Below are 26,564 nucleotides of genomic sequence, written 5' to 3' on the forward strand. Positions count from 1 at the left end.
CGAGTGGTGTGGTAAAGCATCACAGGTCTTTTTTTTTTTTTCTTTTGTCTGTCTTGCAGGTGATACTTTGACACAATGCACAACATATTCACGGTTCATCTTTGTATAATAGTTATGATAAAAACCAATCCAAGAGCTACTCAAAAACAGTTAGTACATGGTTTGCAAATACAATCATCATATAATATTATTATTTACATCTTAAAATGTATTTGTTGAGCAATCAGGTACGAAACATCGCAGTAATACCACTAGATATCCATATAATATGTAAATACACTTTTTTGAACTTCCCACTTAGAAAAAAAAGGACAATTCACCTTTTTTTTAATTCATCGAGGGATTAGGAAATAGACATAAGTGGACCATTTTATAACCAGAGGCCTGCGAGAGGTACGTCATGTGTTACAATACACAAAGAAAATGTCTTACAACAAGATGGCACATCAGTATTTTTCTCAACAATGATCTGAGCAAAACTATTAGGGCCTCAGACTCTTTCTTACACATACCATCGCTTTGTAATGAGTTAGACACAACAAAGTCTCTGCCATTTTTAGACAAGCAACACGACAACCAGGTGTTAAATTAGAAACAGAGGAGCAACTGTTGGTGGAAAATGTAGAGAGGTCTCAAAGCCTGTCAAAAACGACTACTACACAAATCATGTTGTGTGATAAGCATAGGCTCAAGGTGAGGAGAACTGTGTTCCTTCAGCCTAACTTCAAAAGGCTCTGTAAGCTGGGCAAACATCCTCTCTCATTTTCACAGGGCCAGCTTGACCCTGGCAGCCCTGTGCAGGCATACCTGACAGTGACAGATGAGGCAGTGTGTCGAGGAGTGGGGAGGTGGACGTGGGAGGGGGTGAGGGAGAGGGTGGTGGGAGTCCCAGAGAGGGATGGCTGCCACCCCGAGGAGAAACTCTGACTCACTGGCCTCGGCTTGTTGCCAGTCAGCGCTGGCCACCCCTGGCCCAGGGGCAGCCTCTGTGAGTACACATTTTCACACCTGGACAAATAACAAGACAGGCCAGGAAAAGCAGCCCACCCATCCCTACCTCTCTGTGTGCCCACCTTCTTCTTTTCCTCTATCCAAGAACACTCTATCTGGGGCACCATCGGCTGCCTTCTGACCTCTAGTCCTTCTTTTCCTTCATTTTTGATCCCTCTTTTTGCCATTTGTGCATTTTCTCTTGCCCTCAGCTGGCTGTACTGATATTCCGCGTGCCTCCGCCTGTTCTCTCAGAACATTATTTGCTATTTTATGGATGTACGTGCTTGACCATTATATACTTGGTTCTGTTTTCACAACTTCATGTATGGCTAATGTGTGCATTAAAAAAATAAGGAAAAAAAACCCTTTACATTCTGGTTTAAAAGCAAAAGAAAAGATACACTGCACTCAGTAACATTTAAACATGTGGTGAATCTTCATTGGATGCAAGCAGTGTCCATCTACACTTAATGACCAATGAGACAAGTTCTTGTGTGGTTGTGGGCCTGAAGTGTACTGTGTGTCTGATCACAACAGAGTGTGATACAGGAGACAATATGACAGTTTTGACTCACAACCGATAATGTTTTTGTTTATAAGAACAATGTAAAAAATAACTTACATGGACATTAAATATAACTTAAAAAAGTATAACACTCTCAATAAATAGTTCTACTATTTACACCATTGTTATGAGACGCAAAAATGTCACTAAAATACCAAAAATATAGAAGCAGCAAACATTACAGGCATGAGGTACAGCAAGGGATCCTGTGATGACTACAGTAGAGAGGTGATGTCCTCATCCAATGTGTAATCTTATACTTCCTTCCATGAATATCTCTGTTAGCTATGGCTTATGGGTACCTTCTCCAAAATAAAGAATGTAATTTTTCAAGTTGATGAGCAGTCACATTCTGCAACCTTTCTGATAGAGCAGTTGGTTTGGCATCCAGACATTGACTAGGTTGGTCAAATTACGTTGAAGCAATGACAGGATTCTAACAGGTTTACAGAATGAAGGGAAGGATCCAATGGCGGATTTCGGATTCATCCATTCAAACGGCTAAAATGGCTTTCCAGTGACCTCAATGGCAGAAGATGAACCACAGTACTGCATGTTGTTGGCATAGTGTAGTGATTGCAGATCAGTCTCTCCCCACTGGTAACAGTTCTATGTAAAGCAGCAATATCTGGAGTACTAATATTACATATAATTTGTTAATATAATATAATACAAGTCTTTTTTTCACCAGGGTTATATATGCTTTCATATAAAGTAATATATGCAATCTTTGAAGATGATGTAGCCTTTAAAACATCCTTACAAAGTGTCATATTTCATAAAAGTTACAAAGTCTCTCAAGAGTCCCTTTTAATGGGAATTCCTTCATTTAAGCTTTTCTTTCCTTTTGACATCAATCAGTTTATCTGCCAAAATGCACACCTTTAACCCTAGATTATGTATTACATACACATCAGGGTAAAACTCCTTAAATATGTGACGTAATATTTCTTAACATAATGTCTTGTATTGATGTGAAACCTGTTTTTTGAAGGGTTGGGAGGTGGAGGTGGTGGTGGTGGTGGTCGTGGGGGTTGGGGCCCGAATGTATAATGAATGGATGAATATATGTTTCATAGTGACAATGCCTTCCTACATCACTGATAACATTAAATGCAAGGAAAGTTAGGTTGGAGAGGAATATCTATGGCCAGATACAAATAAAACGAATAACAGGAAAACTAATGGCAACACAGGGAGTCAAATGACCGAATGTCATACAGTTTGAATCAGATCACCATTCTGACAATAGCAGCTTCTAAACATTTTTGAAAGATATACTTTTTCTTCTTACATGGAAACTAAAAAGTGCAGTAACTGAGGTCAATAATACAAACACTGATTAAATATGATGTTTTTTTAAAAATGAAATACATGAAAAAAGAAATTCAATGCTCCTTGCTGTCAAGAACATAAAGTAGTAATATTTACATATTTGTGATTTTTTTTCTCATTGTATTGGTGGAAAATAATACCTTCTCACTTTCTCATGTTGTGGTATTGTCTTTCTTCACTAACATTGGGTTTTAAAATGACATGAAATTGGTCTTCCATTACCACTTGTGTAGTTTGTTGTGTACAATGATTTACAAGAATGATCTGGAATGCTGTAGAAGCCTAATATGAGTCAGGGGGACTGTGCCATTGGCCCCAAATGTAAAGGCATAATCATGCTGATTGTAACCATGACTATGGTTGCAGCCAAATAAGAGCAGCAAAATTGGGTCCAATATGCCATACAGCCTTCATTGTCAAATGTGCAATACAAAAAAAATAATGTATATGCGCCTGGAATGAAGTGTGACAAAGTACAAAGCTACTGTAGCAGCCATATAATCTAAAGAAGTTAATTGGTGGGGATGGACACCCAAATTCACAATACTGAAAAGTGCTGATCAGAACACCAAAGTGCACTTTTTACTGCAGAGACAAATGTAAAGTTTACATAAATTATATAAACACTAGACCCACCAGAGAATCTTAGGGACCTTTGATCATATTGTGACTGCAAATGCTGTGTTGATATGTACATCCAAATGTCATTTTCATGTACAATGTTGTTGCCTGCAGAGCTACAGCTGAGAGTCCAATACTACTCGGAGGGGAAAGTGTGTATGCATATGAGTGTGTGTATGCATTTGTTTGTGTGTGTGTCTCACATGTGTTCTCCTTCCATCTATGCTCATTCTCACTAAGAGCCATGGCCTATATCCAGCTCTTTATTTCTGTACTCTTGTGTGACTGTGTGATGCAAAATTGTGCGATCAAAAAAGCATTGATAAGCATTGACTACATTCTGAACAGGGCTGGGATCATTTTACTTTCAGTTTAAACATTTTAAATCAGTGCTAGAGGTAACACAATTCTTATCAAGCACCACGAGGAAGAGTTCAAACTGGCAGTAAAATCACCCCAACCCAAAGTGAGGTGTTATGGATGACATTCTTTAAGTCGTGGTCAATGTATGAAGTATTTGTCCTGGGCAGATAAGTAAAACATGAATGTCAAGTGAGGTTTTGATATTTTTTTTTTCTTTTTAAAGTTCTTAGTGCATTTCGTATATGGTGCTGTCAACATGTATTCTCCGAAAGTATTACGGACTAACATGCAAGCGTGAATGAATGCTATAAAGAGGTACTGTGAGCAGCAAGGCAGACAAAGCTGTCTAACCCTATTAGATATTATGTGAAGATGGCAAGTAGCAGCAAACACGTTAGCAGAAGTCAAGCTAAAAAAGCTTTAATTATGCATTCTGGACTTTGCTGTAAGTATAAAATTGTCTTATGAAATTCTGTCTGTGATGGGTCAACAATTAGTTGACATTTATTGTGTGTTTGTGCATTTTATTTTGGCTTTTGTGTCAAATCTGTGGCTTAAAACTTATCAATATGGCTGTCTCATTCCCCACCAAGCTAGGAGTAACCTCTATAGCCTCTGATGTGCCTGTGAAGAAACATACTTACAGAAAAAGACAGTTTGAAACCAGGAATGATATAAGCACAAACTTCTAGCCCCCCTAAGAAGGTTTCCAACATGCCTTCAAACGTCTGAGGATTATTTTGAACATTTGTCTCGATTTCCTTCATATTTGCAAAACACAGAGCCAACATCAACACAATCCCCCACTTGAACATCTTGATTTACCTTTGGTTCAATCATGTGATTGTAGAGCAAGGTCACTAAAACAGACACTGAAGCCAGCACAAAACTGAACAAAAAGGCATGCTACCTAGGCTTGGTTATGTTTCTGTTTAGGTTTTTTTTTGTTGTTGTTGTTCGTATGTTTTCTTCTTTCAAAAAATGTCTGTTTCATGTATTTTTTTCCCCCTGCTTGCTATATATGTCTATTTTATTTTATTTTTATTTTTATTTTTTATATTGCAGAGTTACTTTCCTTTTAGCTGAGAAATGAGAATGTATTCTGTGGAGTCTCATGAGTCCCAGCCTCTATTCTAGAGTTTTCTGTGATGTGGAGGCGGAGGCATTTTAGCTGGATGGGGTTGCAATATGGATGGAGAGGTATGCCTGTTAAGCAGCATGTGCAGGAACCTGGAGGCCGAGAGGAGGATGAAGGAGGGGTCTGACCCGGCCACTCTGGCTGTGTTGTGTTGGAGCAAGGGTCCTGGGACGTTGAACAGAGGTCCCCGCACAGGTTGGTCACCCCAGGGAATGAACATGTTCATCCTTTCTGTTCTCTATAGCATTTGGATCCCGACAGGAGCACTCATCCCGTATGTCGCAGGACATGGGGAATGGAATCACCTGCGTGGGAGAGGAAAAGACTCATTCAGAATGTAACAGCTTCTACAACCTAAAGGGCCACTGGCTCAAACCCACAGCAATTTTTCAAATTGTGTCATGCTGAATTCCAGGAAAAAAATATGTTGTTTGTCAATGCAACCAAGAAAGACATAAGTTTTCTGATATGACCACACTGTTGATAGAAAAGCAAAACCTAAAAACTTTTGCCGATCTTACACTGCTATGTTTAAAGTTTGGCTAGGTCTAAGCACAATAACAACGTAGTTGGGGATAAGGACAAATCATGGTTTGCAATGTGGCAGCCATTGCAAACCACAATAATAACTACTTGGTTAAGGTTAGATCATAGTCATAATTTAAAAAAAAATGCTGACATGATGAAAAGCAGTCTTCCTTGTAAATGTTGAATGTTTTGTTGATTCCAACCATCTCAGCTTGCTCCCTCTATAATAACATCACTTAACTTCTATTCTTCTCTTGTACTAATAAGTATGCCTGCTGGTCTTTTTCATGTGAACATAAAAATACGTGTTTGAGTCACCTGTGTACATAACATGTAAGAGATAACACCTTAAGAGGAGCGTAATTCATAAGGCAAAGCATTCAATTAGTTGTGTAAGTTGAGGTTGAGTTTTTAAGAAGAATGAATTGCTGTCAATAAGGTAATATTAATATTGTACCTGGTTGTTTTACTATATTTGGAATTTCTTCAGATGATATTTACAGTGGATATCCACATTACCCAGCTTCCCCCATGTCTGTTTGTCAGACTTACCCACACACATACACTGATTCCTCTGTTCTCATAGTTGATGTGGACCAGATTATTGCAAATATCAAACAGATTTGAAGTGAAATTGGACTGGTTCTCATTAGAACATTTAGTAATGGGTACACAAACTCTGCATACAAAGTGTATCTGAACTCTGAGCTAAAATCTTCATTGTGTCCATAGTCTTGCTATCTCAACAGTCCAATACTGTTGTTTCCTTTTTTGTGTCAGAGATAGGCAGTTACCAGTAACTATTGGACACCCATCAGTCAATGAGAGGCAATAAGTCTTATCATGATATTGGTGTGTGTGACACTGTTATGAAGTATGAACTTTTCCAGACCATAAGTGTACTTGAACTCCTAGGACAAAATGTTTTGGTTCATTTGTCATTCACACCTATAATAGAAGAATTATAGCAAAGAAAGACCTATAATATATCAGAATATCAGAACATCAGAGAAATGTATATCTTAGTTTTTCTGATTGTCTGATGTCAAAGTGAAATACTGTAGGTGAAAATAGAACCGGAAGATCAGTAGCCATTGCCCCTGGCGTTTGACGTCATTGAATAACGTTGGCAATGCGTCATCAGCACCAGCTGCTGCTGCCTTGTCTGCTTACCTCTCGGGGGGCCTGCTTCAGCTGTTTGAGTATACAAAACGTGTCCCCCTTCTTCAGGCCAAACAAGGAACACATGTGGTCCAAGTCATGGAAGGCAGGCAGCAGACCAAGGGCATGTCTCCATTTGTGTCCTGGTGACTTATCAGATCAATCTGTGGGGGCCTGCAGCCAATGTCGGTTTTTCTTGTTAGGGCTGAGTGGTATTGCCTTTTCTGCACAATGGATCTCTGTATACAATGTAAATTTAACAACAATACCAGCCACTGTAACCAACACAGGCACAACAAAGATGGAGATGCCAAAAACAGCTAGTAATTCAATGCTATTAGAGAGAGCTGTCTGGCTGCTATGAGAGGAGTAGATTCCAGGCATGGCGATATTATCTGAATATGGAGTAACTGCTCAGTAATTACTAGGACTACTAGTGTAATGCTATCAAAAACTGCATGAGTTGACTCTATATAGTATGGTGATTGCTAAATGCATTAGCAAAGAATGTGAAAAAACATTAGAACTTTCCATTTATGAAGAGATGTATTCATAGAAATAGTGTCCATTATATTACACAACGGTGTCAAAGTTTAGAACTCGCTTCCTGAGTCAGCTTCGAAGTCCCTAACTGAGTAAAAATGTAAATCCATAATCATTTTGTTATGTTAAGTTTTAATGGAAACCTCACTGTGAATTGTGGCTAAGTTTTTATAGTGTCCCAGCCTCATATCCTTCATGCTACTGGCTGGGGGCTACGCACCACTGCTGTGAAATGTCCTGAAGACAGAAAAATACTAAGACATATAGTAATAGTGTAATATATTGTACACCTTTATGGATTATGGTAAATTAAATGAGAGTAGTAGTAGAGGGAGAGAATATTACCCTTCATGGTTCACACATAGAACATACATGGGTAACTAAATTCAGAACAGAATAGGATAAAAAAAAAAAAATCGAGCATAATGTACTGTTATTTACACCCATATAATAATTCTGAAGAAAAAAATTTAAAAGCAGCAGATCCTTTAAACTTAGATTAACCTTCCCATGTGCCTGAAGGTTGTTGTATATTCCACTACAAGAAGATTCTGACCACCATTAAACAAGTTGCTCAGCTCAGAAAATCTTCCAATAATAGAAAGTGAAGAGAAACAAGATCTCTGTTTCTGATCCTTGTTGCAAGTCTGTTTCTAAAAAATAAATTCTTCTGGGCAACAAAGTTTATTTGCATACTGCCTTACAACAACAAAGCAATTCAAACAACACAAAATTCTTTGTTCCCAAGACTGAATATGTATCTATTTAAAATAAAATAACCCAATAAGATTTTACTTTGAATATTAGTGTAAAGATAAAGTGTAAATTGTGGTAGTTGGTGGTGAATGCAACACACAGAAAACACCAACAATTCGTGAGAGACAGTGATTTGTAGACAGCAGGTCTGTGGAATGACATGGGGGAGCATAGCTGCTGAGGAGCAGTGACGCAGGCTCCCCTTTGAAATGAAATATAAAGTAAGATGTTTGTGTGTGTGTGTGTGTGTGTGTAGGCGAGGAGGAGGAAGGGGAGAGGGAGGGTGTTGCTAATGTGAGGGCCAGGTGGGCAGTGCCCAGACTCCTCTGAGAAAATGAGGCCTGCATGCGACGACTTTACAAGCCCAGGGCCGGACACACTTCAGAAACAGCTGTCAACCGCATGAGCTGTGTTTTCCTCTGTGGCATTTTGAAGCCAAGAACATGGGGCTCCTCACTCCCACCTGACTCTTTCTCGGTTTAATTACACTCACTGTCTCTCAGTCTCACACTTTTACTGTGTCTCCTTTAAAGACTCTGCCTTACTTTATATTGCTTTATTGTTCTTCTCTCTTGCAGCACACTTCCCCATTACGCCTCCCACCCTGCTTCAACACCTCACTTCCCCTTCCAGGCCACTTCTGTTTGTCTCTCTATCTAGAAAATGATGGTGGGTGGCAAATTTGACATGGTTTCCTTTGACCTTGACCTCAAGGGTGGCTGGGATAGCTGCCACATCTGGCCCTGACTTGAGGTTCTCGCAGGGTGGTTGGGAAATGGGACTGGCTGGCCTTGTGAGCCTGGGGGCCCTCATGCTGCTCCATGTCCCAGGGCTGGAGGAGGGTTGGGGGAGGACACCCACTAACTGCAACATGAAAGCCCTTCTGAAAAACGCAGACCTTGTTCAGAGCCCCATCCTTCCATCTCAGGAACAGGTCAAAATAACACAGAGTTCCTCTCATTTCTGTGTGTGCAGTATGCACGTGTCAGCTTGTGCTTGAAGGAAGAAGGTGGGCAAGGGGCACAGGACTGGGGTAAGGGGAAGTGGCTCATCTAGGGATGCATAACACACCGTAAAAGCCGTTATAGATTGAGTTAATTTTTTGTCAAACTTTAATACGTATTAATAAATCTTTTAGAAAACTCAGTGTAACTGTTTATTCTGATTTTTTTCATGTATAAATGAATATATAAATATATGCATATCAACCTTAAAAGTCCAAAGCCAAGCAAATGGAAATATACAGGAACACAAACAGTGAGCTGTGCTTCGACCAACTCATGCACCTCCAGTCCTAAGATTCCAAACAACCTTGCAGCTTTGTCACTTTGTCACAACAGTTAAAATCAGTTGTCAAATAAATCAGTCACTGAAAGCAGTGAGCGCATTGTGCCGTATAGCAAAAAAATCTAAAGCCTTTGAGGAACTTTACTGAATAAACAACAAACTAGAACTAGTGTCTAAAAGAGAGAGGCGGAAAGAAACTGCCTCAAAAGAACACATAACAGAGTTTGGCAAAATAAGCACAAGCATTTGGCATCAGCAAATAGCCAAAACTCCTAAAAACCGTGGGGTGACACACACACACACACTCCCTGGTGTGTAACTACCTTTGCCAGCTGTGTAGAAAAGCCCTGCTCCTCCCTCCACATTATCCTTCCTTCCCCTCCAACTTTGCTGCGTTTTGGAAACTATGGCATGCTGATGCTTGTTAGCGTGCCCATAAGTATTGCATTGGAGAGACTTGACAAAATGAGACTAAGAAGGTAAGAAAGCATGACCAATGAAATGTCAGGACCAAAAAATCCCCCTACTGTATGTATATGCGCCTGCTCCTCATGTGTGCCTGAGCCACTTCCTGCCCTTTAACTGCCCAGGAAACAGGGAAATAAAGTCACCTTGGCTGACCTCAGACATTTAAAAAATAAAGAGCTGTTGATGGCATGTGCTTTCTGCATCCAGTTACATGAATATTTAATGTAGAACAATTGGGTGGGGATTATCTGTCTATATCCATCTATCTGCAATGGCTCCGAAAGAGGACTGGTTTGAGTGTGATATGTGTGGGTTATATAGGAATAAGATTTGTATCTGTAGATCACCATCACCAGAGAGACAGAGAAGTTAAGTGGTCAGCTGTGGTTGTCACGAATCATTAGCTTAGACACAAACATCATTTGTGACACATATCAAGTCACGTATTGTGCATACTTGCGCCAGACAGAGTTACAAACAAGGGTGAGAGACTGGGAGAGATCTTAGCACTCACCCAAGACCCTACCACCAGTGCAGAAAAAAAAAAAAACCTACAGGCACATAGAGAGGCCAAGCTGTATAACTATATAATCAGTGCCCTCTGCGTACTGCTTCCAGCATTCAAGAAAGGAAACTGGGGGGGGGGGGTACCCACTAAAGAGGTCTTGCGCAGGCAACCCTCAGAAAGGCATGCTCCATAGCCTTGCCCCCTTTCCTTCCTGCCTCTCCAAATCCAGCCAACAGCTTGCAACTATTAAGGGGAGATCCTGTGGTGACCTTACGTGCAGCTAGTCCTTGCGCCTTCAAAGCTCCTGGGGTGGAATAATACACAGCAAGTCATCCAGAACGCCTTAATACACAAATCTCTACCAAAATAAAATACGAGAGAGGGATATGCTGGGAAGGGGAGAAAAAGTAAATGAGCAGCTGAGTTGTTACTTTGCTTTTTCACAATACAGCTCCCTCCCTCTTTTTTCCTCCTCCCTCAGTTATTCAGCTCTTATCAGGATGAATCGCTGAGCTGACAAGATGAAAGAGAAAAGGAGAACCAAGGGGAAAAAAAATTAAAAAAATTTCAATAGCATTTATGATTGCTTGGAAACAGAGGAAACTGTCCAATATTTGTATCTGGAAAAAATTGTATCACATTCCAAAAAATAGGATTTTACATATTGAAGCGCTGAATCATTTCAGATTTGAGAGGCATGGTGTTTGATGTTGGAAAACATAACAATAAATGATCATGCAACTGCTGTAAAGAAGTCACTTAAGCATCTTCTGCTAAGGAGGGGGGAGCAGATGTTTTTATCAGCCTGCTGTATGTCCTCCATCAATAGACTGATGACACAATACGGGTAAGAACATTTGGTTTAAGGTCACAGAGCAAACAAGGGAGGCAGATGAGGGTTTGGTTTTAACCTTTGGACTGTCTGGATGGACTAAAAGGACAAAAAGATATATGACTCTGGATGATGAGGGAGAATAAAAGTCAGTTGTAAAAATTTATTTTGTCCTTTTCTTTTCCCTTTACCTAATTACCAAAGTTCAGAAAGGAATAGTAAATGGAAATCGTTTTGGCAGAGGTGTGTGTGTGTGTATCTCTGTGTGTGTGTGTGGTGGGTGTATAAAAGGGGTCATATCATTGTTCCAATGTGCTGTGTCACAACACACTGGGGACAACAACACTGAGCTTGATTCCCACTGAGTCACCAGACCTCCTGTGCATAACAACTAATGGCAGGTGTGTAGGTTCATGAACTGTGTGTGAGTGAGAGCGTGTGCATGTGTGTGTGTGTCTGTGTGTGTGTGTGAGAGAGAGAGAATGAGCAGAACAAAGATTCAATGAAAATGAGAGCGTGAATAAGAGGGAGAAAGGCGAGAGTAAGCACACATGTAGTTTTTCACATATGTAGATATTTAGGTACAACTAGGTTTAACTGATGCAGTCAGGCAACAAACTGCTCCTTTATCATTTCTAATGTTCAGTTTTGGTTGTTTAGAGAAGTGTTGATTTGATTTAACTGTGTGGTCATTTTGATTGATGCCAGTTGTGGTGCTGTTGAAATGTAGTGCATTATACTGACTTCTGTACAAAGCAATACAATGTCTGAGGTGCCAAGCCCTTTTTATCTTAAATCTAACAATATTTTAGGTGTTCAAAAACTTCTTCTTCGGAGGCTTGTTAAATCAAAGAAAGAACTTGATTTATAAATTTGCACTTTCTATTAAAAAAAAAAAATCTAGTTTAACAGATTTATTAAATACACAGTAAGAACACAATACAATCTTTGTCTGTGTATTAAAATAATGCCTGGATAATAATCGTTGACATTAAATGATCTCCACCCTCACATGGACAAAAGAATCTGTAACAACAATCTGCGTTCAGAAACAATTAAAAAAGTTGGAACAAGAGCTTCACTAGTGGTCTGGACAAGAACATTGATTTCCTGAGGAAAAACCCGTTTTTGTCACCCAGTAAGTGTGTTATTCAGCAGCTCAGAGGAGAGACTGTCATAAATGAACTACAGATTCCACTTGTCATATATTGTGTCATTTTGTTTTGTTTTTGAGGCTTTTATGCAACTCTGTCTTTGGGTGCCTGTCCCACATGTGTTCAGTTTGGGGAAAATCAGAATCAGGTGCAACATACATACATGTTTGGGTTTTATCTGAGCTGATCAAATAGCGATGACTATAAGAATAAGCTTTACCCATAAGGAATAAACAACTCAATGCAATTGCCTAATTCAACGCAAGTTCAAAAATGATAAGCATAGAGGAAAATTAAATGTAGACAAAAAATTATCAAAGTAATAAAACAACAAGATGAAGTTGTCAGGAAGGCTGTCTGACTTCTAATTTAAAACCGACAATCAGGTTAATCCAAGTTTCATGCAAATAAAATATGTTTATATTGGCCAAGCCGTTAAACAACATGTGTAGGCAAGCAAACAGCATCAATTAGGCAGTGGGCTTCTAAACTAACAAGCAAAAGGGATTATATCAAACATCTGGCTTTCCTTTGTTCTCATATTAGTTTTTCCTTGTTTTATTTCTCACCCACACTAACCTTCGTCGCCCCTTGATCCTGGCAGCTGATAAATCAAATTATGATTGCTTATTTCAGAGCAATTTTTCGTATCTTATCAAATCGTTTCCAGGGGAAACACTTGCAGAAAATACCAAACTGTTTTCCTCCATCAATGCCAAGGAAAAATGCATTAAACTAGAATTTGGAAAAGAAGCCTAGAGTTCTTGAGTCCAGGCAATTTACTTACTGTAGCCTATCATACAGTAGCAACCTGCTTTGTTATTATAGAATTCTAGTTATAGAATTCCAGTTATTGGAATAGAACTGCATTTCACCCAGTCTGTCTTTGCTGGTGTGTCAAAGGCTAATACAAAATAGGTAAGCTAAACCTCCATTTGCCTGTAGCGAAGTAGTAACACCTGTTTTGCAGACAATACTACTGAACATCTGCATGAAGCATCCTTTTGCTTGGAAATACAGCAGCAGGACACCTGTGTCGGATTCCTCTACAAGGTTTAAAGTCCAACTGAAATCACATTCCATCAAAAAACATCAATGTTTAATTTAATCGTTGGTCTTTTTTTCCCTTTTTACCTGAAAAAGAAAGGAAATCTCATCCACTTAAGTGGTGTATTTGTGTTTGATTGACAGCTGCTGGAAGACTGAGCCCCAGCAGGGGAATGAGAGACAAATAAAAAACAACATTGACTGTAGCTTGAAAGCCATGGGCAGACAGTGTGTGTGTGATCTGTAGTACTGAAGTGTGAGGGACAAAGTTGTTGATGGGTGCTGCACTTGACCACCTAATTAACCATCTAGTCAGCAAAGTAATGTCAGCCTTGCCCTTCTCTCTTGTGACCGTCTGTTTGGTACCTTATTCAACAAGTTATAAAGTGACTTCATTGGCTGCATGGAAACAAGTTCTCCATCTACACTGATGATGAACTAATATGTCAACATGAAACAAAAAAGGAGAAAACATAATTTTTTTCCCAATCGGGGAACATAAGAGATGTGATTTACAGAGCAGTGATGTATGTTGTAGAAGTAACAAGATAATATTTGCATTGAAATTTGTCTTTAGTCATGGGCTAATCCAAACCTGTTTTTGGGAAGTGGACCACTATGTATTACTTTTAGTTATCATAACCTCTTTGATGTACAGTATGACAAATCCTAACTATTACAAGGCCCATGGCTTGCTCTTCTATAACCCCACTACCTCGTGTTTCTGCAGTTGATTAAAGGAGTATATCCCCCCATTAGGGTCTGTCAGTAAAAGTCAGTTATGCAAGTTTTGACTGATCCATTGCACTGGATTGGGGCCAGAAGTTGTAGTGAAGATATAGTGTCAATCAACAGCAGTGAGACCACTTCAGGAGTGAGACCACTTCAGGAGTGAGGTCACTTCCCAGCCGACTTGCTCACAGACTTTCCTGCTGCTATTGAACTTAGGGATACAACACATCTCATCTGATGCTGAAGTTATGAATAAAGAACAAAAGCAAGTTGTGCATGTTCATAGCTGAGTAATCAAATATATCAAATCAAATATATGAGTTGTTGTTTGTCCTCTTAAACCCAACTTTCCCAGAAGTAACTTTGCCAGAAATCTTGTATTTTTATGATAACTGCAAAAGTCTGAGTCAGCCTAATCCTGTATAAATGTGCCTTGTCCATAATTTACTTGCACTCAAAATTACCAGTCAAATTGTCAGACAGATAAATATTTCTTATGCCCACAGGCCAAGAATAATGAAGGCTTGAGTTGAAACTGCACAAGGAACTTTTAAATGTTGGTGCAAATTTCGTGACTGGAAGCTCTGCCACAGCACAGAAGCCATTTCACAGAAGGTTGAAGATTAAAGCTAATAATTAGCAAGTATGAAGTTTTGTGCCCATATAAAATATATACAAAAGAACTGGCTAGCCACGGAAAAGTGAATGACTCACCAACTGTCAGTATTTTTAAACTTTTTTTAATCCTGTATATATAGCACAAAACACAGACATGGGGTGTTAATGCTTCTCTCGCTCTTTGCGATTCAGTCCAAATGAAATCATATTAAGTCATTGCATTTTGTAAAAAAATAATGCCAACCTTAAAAGTAAAGTAAGAAAAGAGGCCTAGTAACAACTATGACATTAACACTGACATTACTGCTTTATGCTTTATGCTTTATTTATGCAAGATTTGAATGGCGTTACTGAAATTGGATCTGATACCAGATCACCAATTGGACACCAGAAAGTCAAATTGTGTCAAAAGTTATTTACTTTCTTATTTACGGCCAGACTTACAGACGTATATGCCAGGAGTACGAGTAAAGTCCCTCACTATATTCAGAGAAACAGGCCAGGCCAGAGGAAACAGATGCTGCAGCAAAGACGCTACAATACCCTTCCAATAAGATCTTTTGCCAGCAGCTGGCGTGAAAGAGCCAAAGTACCTCCCTGAATTAAGGAAGTTGATACCGCGACGATACCCAAACTTGTGCTGAAATACAACACAGCCAACTGAGTGTTAACAGATAAAAAAAAAAAAAAAAAAAGACAATAAACTTTTGAAAATTGGAAAAGGAATATGTTGAATAAATATAAAAGTTCTTACAGTCACAACCTCTAATACCAAAATTTAACATTATTACCCACATTTTGAGTACACTTAGTGGATAAATTCATGAAGGCAGGGATACAGAGACAAATATAGATGTTTTACATATGAGAAAACAGATTACCATAACAAGACTAATGATGAAATCTGAAAACTCCCACTCTCTTGGACGTGGAACCAGTAATCTGTCTACCAGTGATCTAAGGCTGGATGCAAGGCAAAGGAAGGAATAATCTGTTGTGGTCCAAGAGATGAAATGCAGTGTACTCATCTGTATACAGTATATTGAGTTTTGGCTTCCATTACACTTACTTTGTCTAGATATAAATGATCATTTATAAATGACAGAGATTTGTAATGGTAACCTCCACTGAATGTATGGTGGTGACAAAGTCCAAGTGGGTTAGGTGCAGGGGATACATGTGAGAGGTAGGATTTCTTCCTAAGCTTTGTGTGACTCCAGAGTTGGGGAACAAACAATGACGGCTGATCAGTGTGACGAGTATTAAATCCAACATCATCTCTTTGTCTGAAGCGTGAGGTTTATTCTGAGGTACAAGCATGCCACTAACCTTCTTAGTCTTGACAGTGGATTGGCAACAGTCTCCTCCATCATAGTTACAGAAGGCTCTATTGTTGACCGCATCACAGTAGTTGTCTCCCATGAATGGCTGTACCAGAGAAACAGAAAAACACAGAGTTAGGAAAGCACTAACATTAAATGGGGTTGATTGACACTGGGTTCTTTAGAGGTCCTGAGTAAAATTTGCTGATGAATCTGATACATTAAATTTCCCTCAGCTTTCAATTTTACTTTTTAAGCCTTTAGTGGGCCTGACCCACAAATCAGACTGGGGATACCATAAACTCTTCACTGCGCAAAGCACTCCAGTAATATGATTTACTGGGCTGGCCCCACCCTCTCCACTTGGGTTACCAATCAAGTTAGCCAAATGGCCTAAACTGTGAAGATGATATAATTCTTCTAAGAAGTTAAGTGAAATTCTTTCACATGTAAAATTTTTCAAGGAAAGGCAGGTTTAGCACATGATCGCATGTGTTAGGATTATTGTGAGTACTAATAAATTAGTAATTACATTAGATTACTGCAAGATATTGAGTGTCAGTGAATCACATTAATTAGTCTGATACCACTCATGTAACAAGTGGATTTTTAACTGGCTTAAAAATCCACACAAGAAAAACTTGCCAGTGTGTTAATATATTACTGTATTTCTAACTTCAACACACATCTGCTGGCCTGTCAAAAAATAAATAAATAAAAAAATAGCCACCAATCTCAGACTTATAAATCCAAATATTCAGACAAGAGATTCAGCCTTCACCTGCAGTGCAGGTTAGCTTCAGAGTTATACTTGTCCAGCATCTGCCAGTCCTTTTTCTATCCAACTTCACTGGCCAAATACAGCAAATGTAATTTTATGAAATCATATTTTGAGGATATTAAGCCTGAGATTGTTTTGAAGATAATTGTTGTTTTTTGTTGTGAAGGGTGGTCACGTCTATGTGCACAGACAAGCATGTCCAAGTCTATGTTGGTTGTTCATTTGTATGTATGATTGTATGAATAGGTACATTCACTACGAAAGTGGAATACGTGTCTGTATTCAATGCTGTAAATATATTATATCAGGCAAGGATTAAAGAGATCACTACACAAATACCAAAAGAAAAAATTAAATTCAGCTTCAATCCATACCTCACATCCTTTGATGCAGTGAAGCAATTCTGGGTGTGGATACCATTTCAATCCCATTGTACAGACTATACTCTGAAAGATAAGACAAACGTGTAATTAATTAAATAGTTTTGCTTTCCATGGTCTGAGTATTGTTTGTGCAGCAGCTGCACCATCTGAACCACTCCGCCAACACTGTGCTTTTTTACCTGCATTTCAACCCACGTAACTCTAACCCTGACCAAAGTCAAAGGCACTTTCTAGACTTTCTACACACACACACACACTTGTGCTTCCATAATTTCTGGAGACATTACATAGACTTACTTTAGTTTCCTGGAGACTCACCCCAACCATAACCATAATCATTACTTGCAAAACCATAACCCTTACCATAATTTGACCTAAACCTTACCTCAAACTAACCTTAAACCAAGTTTTCACTCTAAAATTGAATGATTTACATTATGGGTACTTGCATTTTGTCCCCATAAGGTAGCAGAGTCCCCACAATATGACTGTATTTTCTCCCCACAAAGTGAGTGATACATGTCCACACACACACACACATACACACACACACAAACACAGTGAAACATAGGAGTTATCAGCTACACATACACAGGCTTTCATTATGAATCCTTCTTCAATTTAGACTGACCTTCTTTCATCTGAAAACAAAGCTGAATAAGTTGATTTTGACAAGATATAACTTGATAAAAATGATGTGTCTTCATAACAAAGACTTGGCCCCAGGAGGGCCAAGAGCTGTGAGCAAGAGAGCGAGAGACAGACAGAGAGAGACACAGAGGTGAAGAGCACCATGTTCTCAGATATCTTTGCAGAATGTGTGGAATCCCATCCTGTTCTCTTGCTGTGCTCTTCATTGAAATGCAACAGAAAACATTTGTGCTCAGGAGAGGTGGTCAGCACTGTGCATATGATGTCTACCTGCATAGGCAAATGGATTCATGTAGGCATAAGTTGTAGGTACATGAGACTGTATACTTTCACATGACTCTGGATGGGCATGCATGCTGTGTGACTACTGTATGTCTGTGTGTGTTAGGTGTAGGGGCAGTTGTATGCATGAATATTTGAGCTTTCAGGTGGAGAAGGGATTTGTTTACAGCCTCAATGTGAACCCAGACTTAGACAGTAGTGTGCCTGATAAAAAGTGTCATACACAGCAAAGGAGTGGCTGACCTCGGATGGTCCGTTTTACAGAGACCCCCCATGTCCATATATCTCACAATGTTGACGTGCTTTTCTTTTTTGCTGCAAACTAAGGTATTTTTCATTTCAGTGCTGTCAGCAAATCAATGCAAAAAAGGCAAGATGGGCTGTTGAAAGTGGAGAGAAAGAACAACATCTGAGGACAACTGAGAGCTGCAGGAGTAATTGTTGTACTACTGCAATGTGGTACTGCATAGCAGAATGCAGGTATGTCTTTGGTGTGTGTATACATGTGTATTCAGTGTGAGGCCAGTGATGGTTAGTCCCTGTATAGTGGAAGATTCAGCGTATTGTTTTTGTCTTGGAGGTGAAACTTTTTGCGACTTCTGTACTTTTATTCTCTTTTTCCCATGCTCTGCTATGATGATGTCATCTAGAAACTCCTTCTCTCCCCCCCCACCACTCTCATTTTCTCTCTCACTCTCTTTTTCCTCTCTCGGCGAGGCCGTAAATCATGATAATCCATGATCGTGGCCTGGCCTCACCCCACACTACGTATAGGTTCCTCACCCTCTGAAGCTTCCCCGGGGCGCTGATACCACATAAAAATAGATCCCTATCTCAGCGCCACCACAGACGAGGTCATGTCATGTAGAAAATGACTAATTCCACAGCAAGCCCGACAGGGTAATTTTGCTGATAAAGGGGGAGGATGGTGCTGGGGGCGCAGAATAGTTAGAGATAGAGGGACAGGAAAGAGAAGAGAAGGAGGAGGTGGCGGTAAGGAAACAGGAGAGAATTCTAAGTGGGTCACACTAAGAACTGAAATACAACTAGTTTAAAGGCAATAAATCAACATCACTTATTAAGGTGGGAAACATTAACCTCCAGCTCAGCAAAGCAGATCTAGAAAGTGGATTTGGGGACATAAATTCTCTTATAGATACTCTATGAAGAATCTCATCCTTAGAGGGGACTTTACAAGTATGTTATGATGTCCACTCCTACTTAATACACCTCTGCTGTTACTACAACTGATAGCCATTGTCATAATTGATTTCTTTTTTTCACACCTCCTCCGATTTTGTTTCTGAATACCATTTTGTGACCGCCCTGTGCATTTCTTCTGTCTTATAACAATATGTTTGTTCTGTTTAGCTCTTGGTATTTATTTCATCTCCTGTTGCATATAATTTTCTGAAGCTACAACTTAATTGGTTGCACTTTCAAGGTGGACCAAAAAAAGATCGTTTCGAGTTTGAAATTATTGTAACTTCAGATCAAAATGTCCTACAAAGGATTACATTTTGACGCAAATTTATATCTGCTGTGATGTTTTGTAGTAATTCCAGTTGTGCGCCTTTGAGGTGAAAGACACTGTCCTCGCATCATGTACAACAGCATGGGAACTCTCAAGTCAGTCCATTTTGGTCTATTAGGAATCTATCAGTTGACAGGTAGTAGCAGAGGACAAAACATGGCACATACTGAAGGGCACACTACCATCAAAAACCCTCTCCAGCTTCCTGACCCTGCATTTTTGAATACCCCCCCTCCCCCCCCAAAACCCTCATCCCAGCACCCTCTTCTTTCTGACTTCCCTCATGCTATCCACTACCCCCAACAGCATAGCCTCTGCTCTCAAATTACCACTGAGCACAAATAATATCAATTACACAAATCCATGAAAAACAGATCATTTCATGTCCACGTGGCCCAAGCTGCCACTCTCTCCCAGCATCCACCACAAAAAGCTGCTGACTCAGTGTGACTCTGAAACAAAAACAAAAGGAGTTGTAGGAAAAAAAATTATAGCGAGAAATACAATGTGTTCTTTAACTCGATCGTGGCTTCTCTTTGCTCCTTTAGTTACAAAACTTGATGCTGTTTAGTGGGACCTCTCTTTGACTGTACAGCTAAAAGGGCATTAAGCTGACTAAAACACTTAGAACAAATTGCACATCCTTGACATTCATCAAACTAAATGGGGAGAGTAAAATTAGAAGAGTAGGCGTAATCTAGTACTTTTTCCTTGCACACACACATACACACACACCGTAGCCCTACCCCTGCCTCTTGACCCCACCTACAAGGATCATAAATATCCCCAATGACACCATGGGGGGGTGGGGTGCCACTAATGTGTGAGTGGCACTCCCATAGGGCAAGGTGTGCTGTTCTGTGTGTAATGGCCTCCCACACCATAACCTCTAACCTATGTGTTTTGCTATCTGCCAGTTTAAGAAAACAGTACTTAATCAGTACAGTCGGTAGCTGTGAGGCATATCTAAATCAAATTAGGTCATTGAGCAATGAGCGTCATAGGTTTATTTTAGAAAATTACAGTGATTACTGATAACTAGCCATTTGATAAGGTTTCACAACTGGACCACAGTGATAGTGGGGCCCCAAAAATTCTACTCTTCTATTCTTCTCCTGGTTTTTGTAAACTGTGGCTTATTTCTGGTGAAGACAAATACGTGGGAAATCAAATGCTACAAAGGGTGCTGTTCCTTGCTTTTCAGTGTAGGGACAACACTTTATTTCCAAAGATGCTTTGCAGCTTTATATTCCTGCAAGAAGGCAGTTGAAATGTCATACTGAGGACAGGGATGCAAGGGGGCAGCAGCATAGTTTCACACTCACAAACACACTCACACTCTCAAAATAGAATAAAAATGTTTGAAGGGTTGCCATGTTTCTAAGACAAATATTTACACGGCACTGGGCACAAAAGACAAACACAAGCTGGCATTTTGCATTGTGGGCAATAGAGCCAGGATGTTGACACTATGCGTGAAATTCCTTACAGGAAAGTTGTGGATCACAGAAGTTTGTGAAGTGCGTCTGTCAGAGCTGTGAGGTGGACACAAACACACGTACAACCTTACCTTGACTTTGTGTGGGTTCCTCCAGTGTTCTTTAAGTACACTTTCTACTGTCATGTTGCTAGGGAGGATCACCACGTCGTTGTTACTCTCCCTACACGTCAGCTCACACTCCTCACCTGCGTGTGTGTGTTAGAGAGAGAGCAAGAGGGGAAATAGAACAACAAACCCAATAAAAGTACAGTATTCACAAAGACACCTAAAATGTTACAATGGCCCCTTCCCCCCTTTCCTTTGATATGATTTTGACATTGTGTGATATTTAAAGTGGAAGGTCACATAATTAGGAGCAATTTACAATGATTATTATAGTGCAAACTGAAAATAAATGGGTAACGTACAAAATAAAAAATAATAGCACACTTTACAAAAGCTGAGAACAATACAAACAATGAAATATTACATCAGCAGTGAGAAAACTGAATTGTTATATATCAAAACAAATTTGCTCATACAGACCTATGCCGTGTCCTCGCCTGCATGAGTACTGAAGGCTATAATGGAGGTTTTGAGGTAAAGAACACTGGCCTTTGCTGTGTGGGCACAAGACGAACGACCCAGTCCAGTTTCCATCTTTCCGACAGCGGATCACATTGGACCCCGCGCCCTGAAAATAACACACATATTGACTCAGAAACAATTCTACACACACACTGACATCCACGCCAAGTACACTGAGATGGCATCCCGTTGCAAAGGGGGAAATACAATCCATTTTTTATCAGGCATCCAACCCACAACGCCTGAGAGGCAGAACAGATTAAAAGGTGTATACATTTCAAAAGTCTGTGGCAGCAGGACTGTTCTGGAAATCAATGGCAATCTAATTAGCATGGTGTCAAATTGAGTAGGGCTAAGGGAGACAGGGAGAGACAGGCAACGAGAAATAGACGTTCATCAGCTATCATGAGAATATCATACCTATATGATATTAGATAAGAGTATGTCTACAATCATTTATTTGTAGTAGACTGTGTGCTAAAAGCATATAAATATGCTTCCTAAATGACACCATGCTAAGTATTTCTGATTCTAATGGATTGTACAGCTTTCGCTTTGATTATTCACTACTTTTATACCATGTTGACCCTAAAAGGGATTAACAATAAGGATGCAAAAAAGGGAGAAAAAGAGAGAATGTCAACATTTTATGCACGTGACAAAAAGAAACAAAGCATTTAGGTAAAGCAAGAAGAGAAAGAGAGGAAAGAGATGGACAGACCTGCTTGCATGGAGCGTGCAGCAGCCTCACCGTATGGGCAGAGCCTCCTGTGGCGGTGATAGCGGTATTACCGGCAGGAACAGAGCAGTTGAGTCTGCAGATGCTGTCAAAGCGGAAGCCGTCGGTACAGTGATAGGAGCCGTGGAAGATGGGAGGTGGGGGATCACAAGTCACTGGTTCGCATGCTCCCTCTAGCCAGCTGCCATCCTCTGTGCACTGGCGTTTAAATGCTCGCCTAACAGGAAAGGACATGATCAACATTTGGACCTATGGGTTATGGGTAACTTCTGTGAGGTTAAAGGTTACAAATAGTCTTTAAATATAACTTATGCAGAGCAACAATTTCATTGGAAACATATTTGATGTAGAATAAAACAAGAGTTTACTTTTTTTTTTTTTTACCTTTTAGGTTTTTTGGTGACATGGTAGCCTGGCTTGCACTTGTATTTGCAGAGCGTGCCCACTTTGAGGCCTGTCTCATTGCAACGCTTGGTCTGCAGCACAGCATTGGGTACAGGAGGAGGGGCTGGGCAGCGAAGCTCACAAAGAGCCTCTGGAAAGGACCACAGACCATCTTCTAGGCAGGTAAGAGTGTTGTTTGTACCTGAGGGGTGAAAAGGGGGATAGATGAAGAAAAAACAATCAGTGTAAATCAGTGATGGTCAGTGGATTTGAAAAGGGACTGAAAACAACAACAACAAAAAAAATAAAACGATATAGCAATTTTGTTGTTAAGACCACAGGCTTTCTGAAAAGTATATAAGTAGAATGCCGCTTAAAAAGCACACATGTCAGCCAAGGTCAACCTTCTATAATATGCAGACCTGCAAGTGTAACCAATTTGCCTGGATCTGTCTCTGTTGTGTTTGCCCAATTAACGCAGTTTGTTTGGGCTGGGGTGAAAGCTGTCAGCTGAACCCTGACACAGACAAACAACCAAAATGAGAACCCTTGAAGAGCAGATCTTGGATGGTTACCATGTGGACTCTGCTATGGTTTCTTTGTAGTGTGAAAGCAAGCGGACCAACCACCAATTTATTGTGAAATCTGTTCAACAAGCAATTTTATAATTGATTGGTGTAAGAAATATATATTTATGCAAATCATCTGGTAAATATGATAACATGAATGGGCGCTAAAGATGATGGCCTGAATATATGTATACAGGTGTGCACACTCCATCATGCCTCTCACCTACAAGCTGAGCAGGTTCTCGACACTGAAAAGTGCTTTTCTTGCCGTAGGTAGTGCCCTCGGGGAAGTTGAAATGGGCAGGATGAACATGGTATTTGTCTGGCAGACCACAGTCCACAGGCTCACATGATACCTGTTTGTTCCATTTCCCATTTGCACAGGTTATGGTCACTGAAGAGTCCGACTGGAAAATAAGACAAGATATCAAGTGAGTCCCAGACAGAGAAAGATATATGCATCAGAAGCCTATTCTAAAGCTTTACGCGTAAGCATGCACTGACACAAGCACTCATCTGTGTATTGATATGACAAATGAGAAACACATCTTATAATGTTTACCTAACTAAAAATGACTACAGCAATTCAGCACTCGCTCTCTAATCAGAGTGTAACGTAACAGAGCTCGATCAAGCTTAGTTTACTGTATGTCAGTAAGCCCCACAGGATACCCGGCAGCTCAAGTAACTGCTTATAGCATTTGTAAGGTAAAGTCATGCCACCCAGACAACTGATATCCAACAACTGCACAAGCACCCCTAACACAAAACAGATTGACTTTGGTGGAAGTGTGACAACTTCTGAACAAACACATAGAGAGAATCTGGACTACTGAGTGAAATACCAACATCTGTGCCCTTATTCTTTGTGAGCTTCGGTGTATCATGATACTAAGAAGTAGTATCACCGAAAAGTTGAATTTTTGAAAAATGACTTTTACACCCAATATAAATTATATTCAAGTAATGTTATGAAAATGATCAGTTTTGCACTCATGGGGCAAACAAACAAACAAAAAAAGGAACAAAAAACCGACAGGTAGCTTTTGCGATGGTAAAATAAAACACACCAACTTTGCAGACAAATTAGTGTCGTGAGTGCATGTTTCTTCAAGACAAACAGCAGCTAACCATGGCTATTTAACAATATAAAAATTGCTTATGGCAGTGGTAATATGTTTGCCAAGTTTGAAAAAGGCAATATGGGTGGGACTTTCATTCCCTTGCTTCTTATGGTAGGAATGGACACCTCATGTTTCTGGTGACATACTGCTCCCACTTTGTCTAGAGCATGAATTCAACAGATGGCCAATTCTAACATACAGCACTTTTAACAATGCAGCACAGCTTAGTGGTCAACAGTAGCTAACTATGCATTTGGCTGTCGACACAAAAACTTTTCCATTGCTCATTTCTCAAAATCAAGACAGGCTGCCTCACATTTTCAAGCCGACAGAGTGCGTCCTGAGCAATTGGGTCCTTACATGTTGTTTGAATGCGGAAGGAAACTGGAGAACCCAGAGGAAATCCACCCATGGGGAGAACATGAAAAATCCACGAGAAATGGACTCAGGCCAAGAGTCAAACCCAACAGTACACCTAACACCATTCTTCTGTGAGAAACAAAGACAAGCTCAAGTCTTACAGCACGATGTAAGACCTAGTATAATAGATTAACATCCCTTCTATTCACATTATGGACCTATAGAGAATAGCCCTTGATTAGAAACAGCAGGCATCCAGGTTACTGCTGAAGGAGCTATGGCCTAGCAAGGTTTGAGACTTGCCACATGTCTTGCATTAATTTTGTGCGTGTATGTGTGTGTGTCTGCAGAAAATATAGCATTAAGGACCCAGCATTTGCTGCCGTGAGGTGCTGGAAACAGCAATGGCAGCCAGAATGTTTCCAGAACTTTGCACATCAAAATGGTCATGTCTTGTTTCTGAAATTTTAATTCGACTCAAAAAAATTCTGATTGTAGGTCTATTTCCTATTAGAAATAGCTCTGATTCCTGTAAATTATTTGGCGTGTGGTATGAATTTTGCAAAGATGAGACCAAAATGGGAAGCCACTGCATCATCCAAACCTCAAATGTTTTCATCCTCGTCCATTAAATAGCACCATGTAACGCAACAAGAATGCTTAAATTGATAGCAGTGCCAAGAAATCTCACAACAAAGCTGTGAGAGCTCAATCATTTTGACTCTTCCTTCTCAAAACAAAAAAAGGGAAACCTGAGTTACATTCTACCCCTGTTTTGGTTAACTTTAATTACACACATCTTTTCAGAGAGTGGCCAAACTTTAAGGCCACACAAGCTGGACTCAGTTAGCAGTACATATCTATTGCTTCACAACCTCCTCTCTGTTCCCATGTATTACTATCTTTCATCTTGATCCCATTATATGTTACTGCATAACAGTATCAGGTTCCCTCAAAATAAATAAGCTCCTTTCATATTTGGATATCCAACAAAGTAACATATGCATCACATGTGAGTGCCTGCTGAAAAATAACTGGGTTTGGAGTTGAATGAGTTGACCATGATGGAGAGCTGTGAGCAAAGTCTGCATGGAAGAAATTTGGAACGATCTATTTAGTGTTAATGTGTTGACTGTAGATACGCTTGCAAATGAAATGTGCGCATGTGTGTGTGAAGTTATAGGTTTTGCACATCCAAAGACATGTATAAATGTGTGGACAAGTGTAAGACATAAAAACACACACAGAGACCCACAGACACACACACACAGAAACACGTTCACATTTATATACATCTGTGAGATGTTTTAACAATTAATCAAGTGTATTCCTGTGTGTGCCTGTGTGTGTAAATGTGTGGGAATTTTCCTTCCTTTAAAAAATTTACAGCTGACTATTTCTCTTCCAGAAGTGATTTTAACAACCTTTGGCTACTCTGCCTAATTCAAGCCAGACAGACTAACAGACAAATGAACCAAAAGACTGATAGGATTGTCCTTAAGCTTCGGAGTTTGCCATTTCTCAGATGGTACACAAACACGTAAACAAAAAAGGTATAGAAAAAACATACAGTTTCACTTTGATAGGCTAAGTTATTACAGTATTGCTTAGTGGTGGAATTAAATCTAATTTATCATTGTCTAGTAGTCATGGAAAAGCCCTTATGAAACAGTTTTAGAGAAAATAATCAGCTTTACTTAGAAGCAGCGGTTTTATTT

At 39.8% G+C, this 26,564-nt stretch overlaps 1 protein-coding gene across 1 annotated transcript in view; it reads right to left on the reverse strand.

Annotated features, from left to right (window-relative positions):
- The window catches only part of pappaa (pregnancy-associated plasma protein A, pappalysin 1a), an 85,487-nt gene continuing 58,923 nt past the window's right edge, over positions 1-26,564 (reverse strand). Inside the window, exons 15-22 of the mRNA XM_046375611.1 lie at positions 23,586-23,769; positions 22,794-22,995; positions 22,422-22,626; positions 21,629-21,776; positions 21,173-21,288; positions 17,127-17,198; positions 15,979-16,077; positions 1-5,320 (exon numbers count right to left, since the gene is read on the reverse strand). Of these exons, the coding sequence (XP_046231567.1) occupies positions 5,216-5,320; positions 15,979-16,077; positions 17,127-17,198; positions 21,173-21,288; positions 21,629-21,776; positions 22,422-22,626; positions 22,794-22,995; positions 23,586-23,769 (1,131 nt within the window). The 3' untranslated portion in view covers positions 1-5,215. The remainder of the gene's footprint in view (positions 5,321-15,978; positions 16,078-17,126; positions 17,199-21,172; positions 21,289-21,628; positions 21,777-22,421; positions 22,627-22,793; positions 22,996-23,585; positions 23,770-26,564) is intronic.

Source organism: Scatophagus argus, chromosome 20 (genome assembly GCF_020382885.2).
Source record: "Scatophagus argus isolate fScaArg1 chromosome 20, fScaArg1.pri, whole genome shotgun sequence".
Taxonomy (NCBI): Eukaryota; Metazoa; Chordata; class Actinopteri; family Scatophagidae; genus Scatophagus; species Scatophagus argus.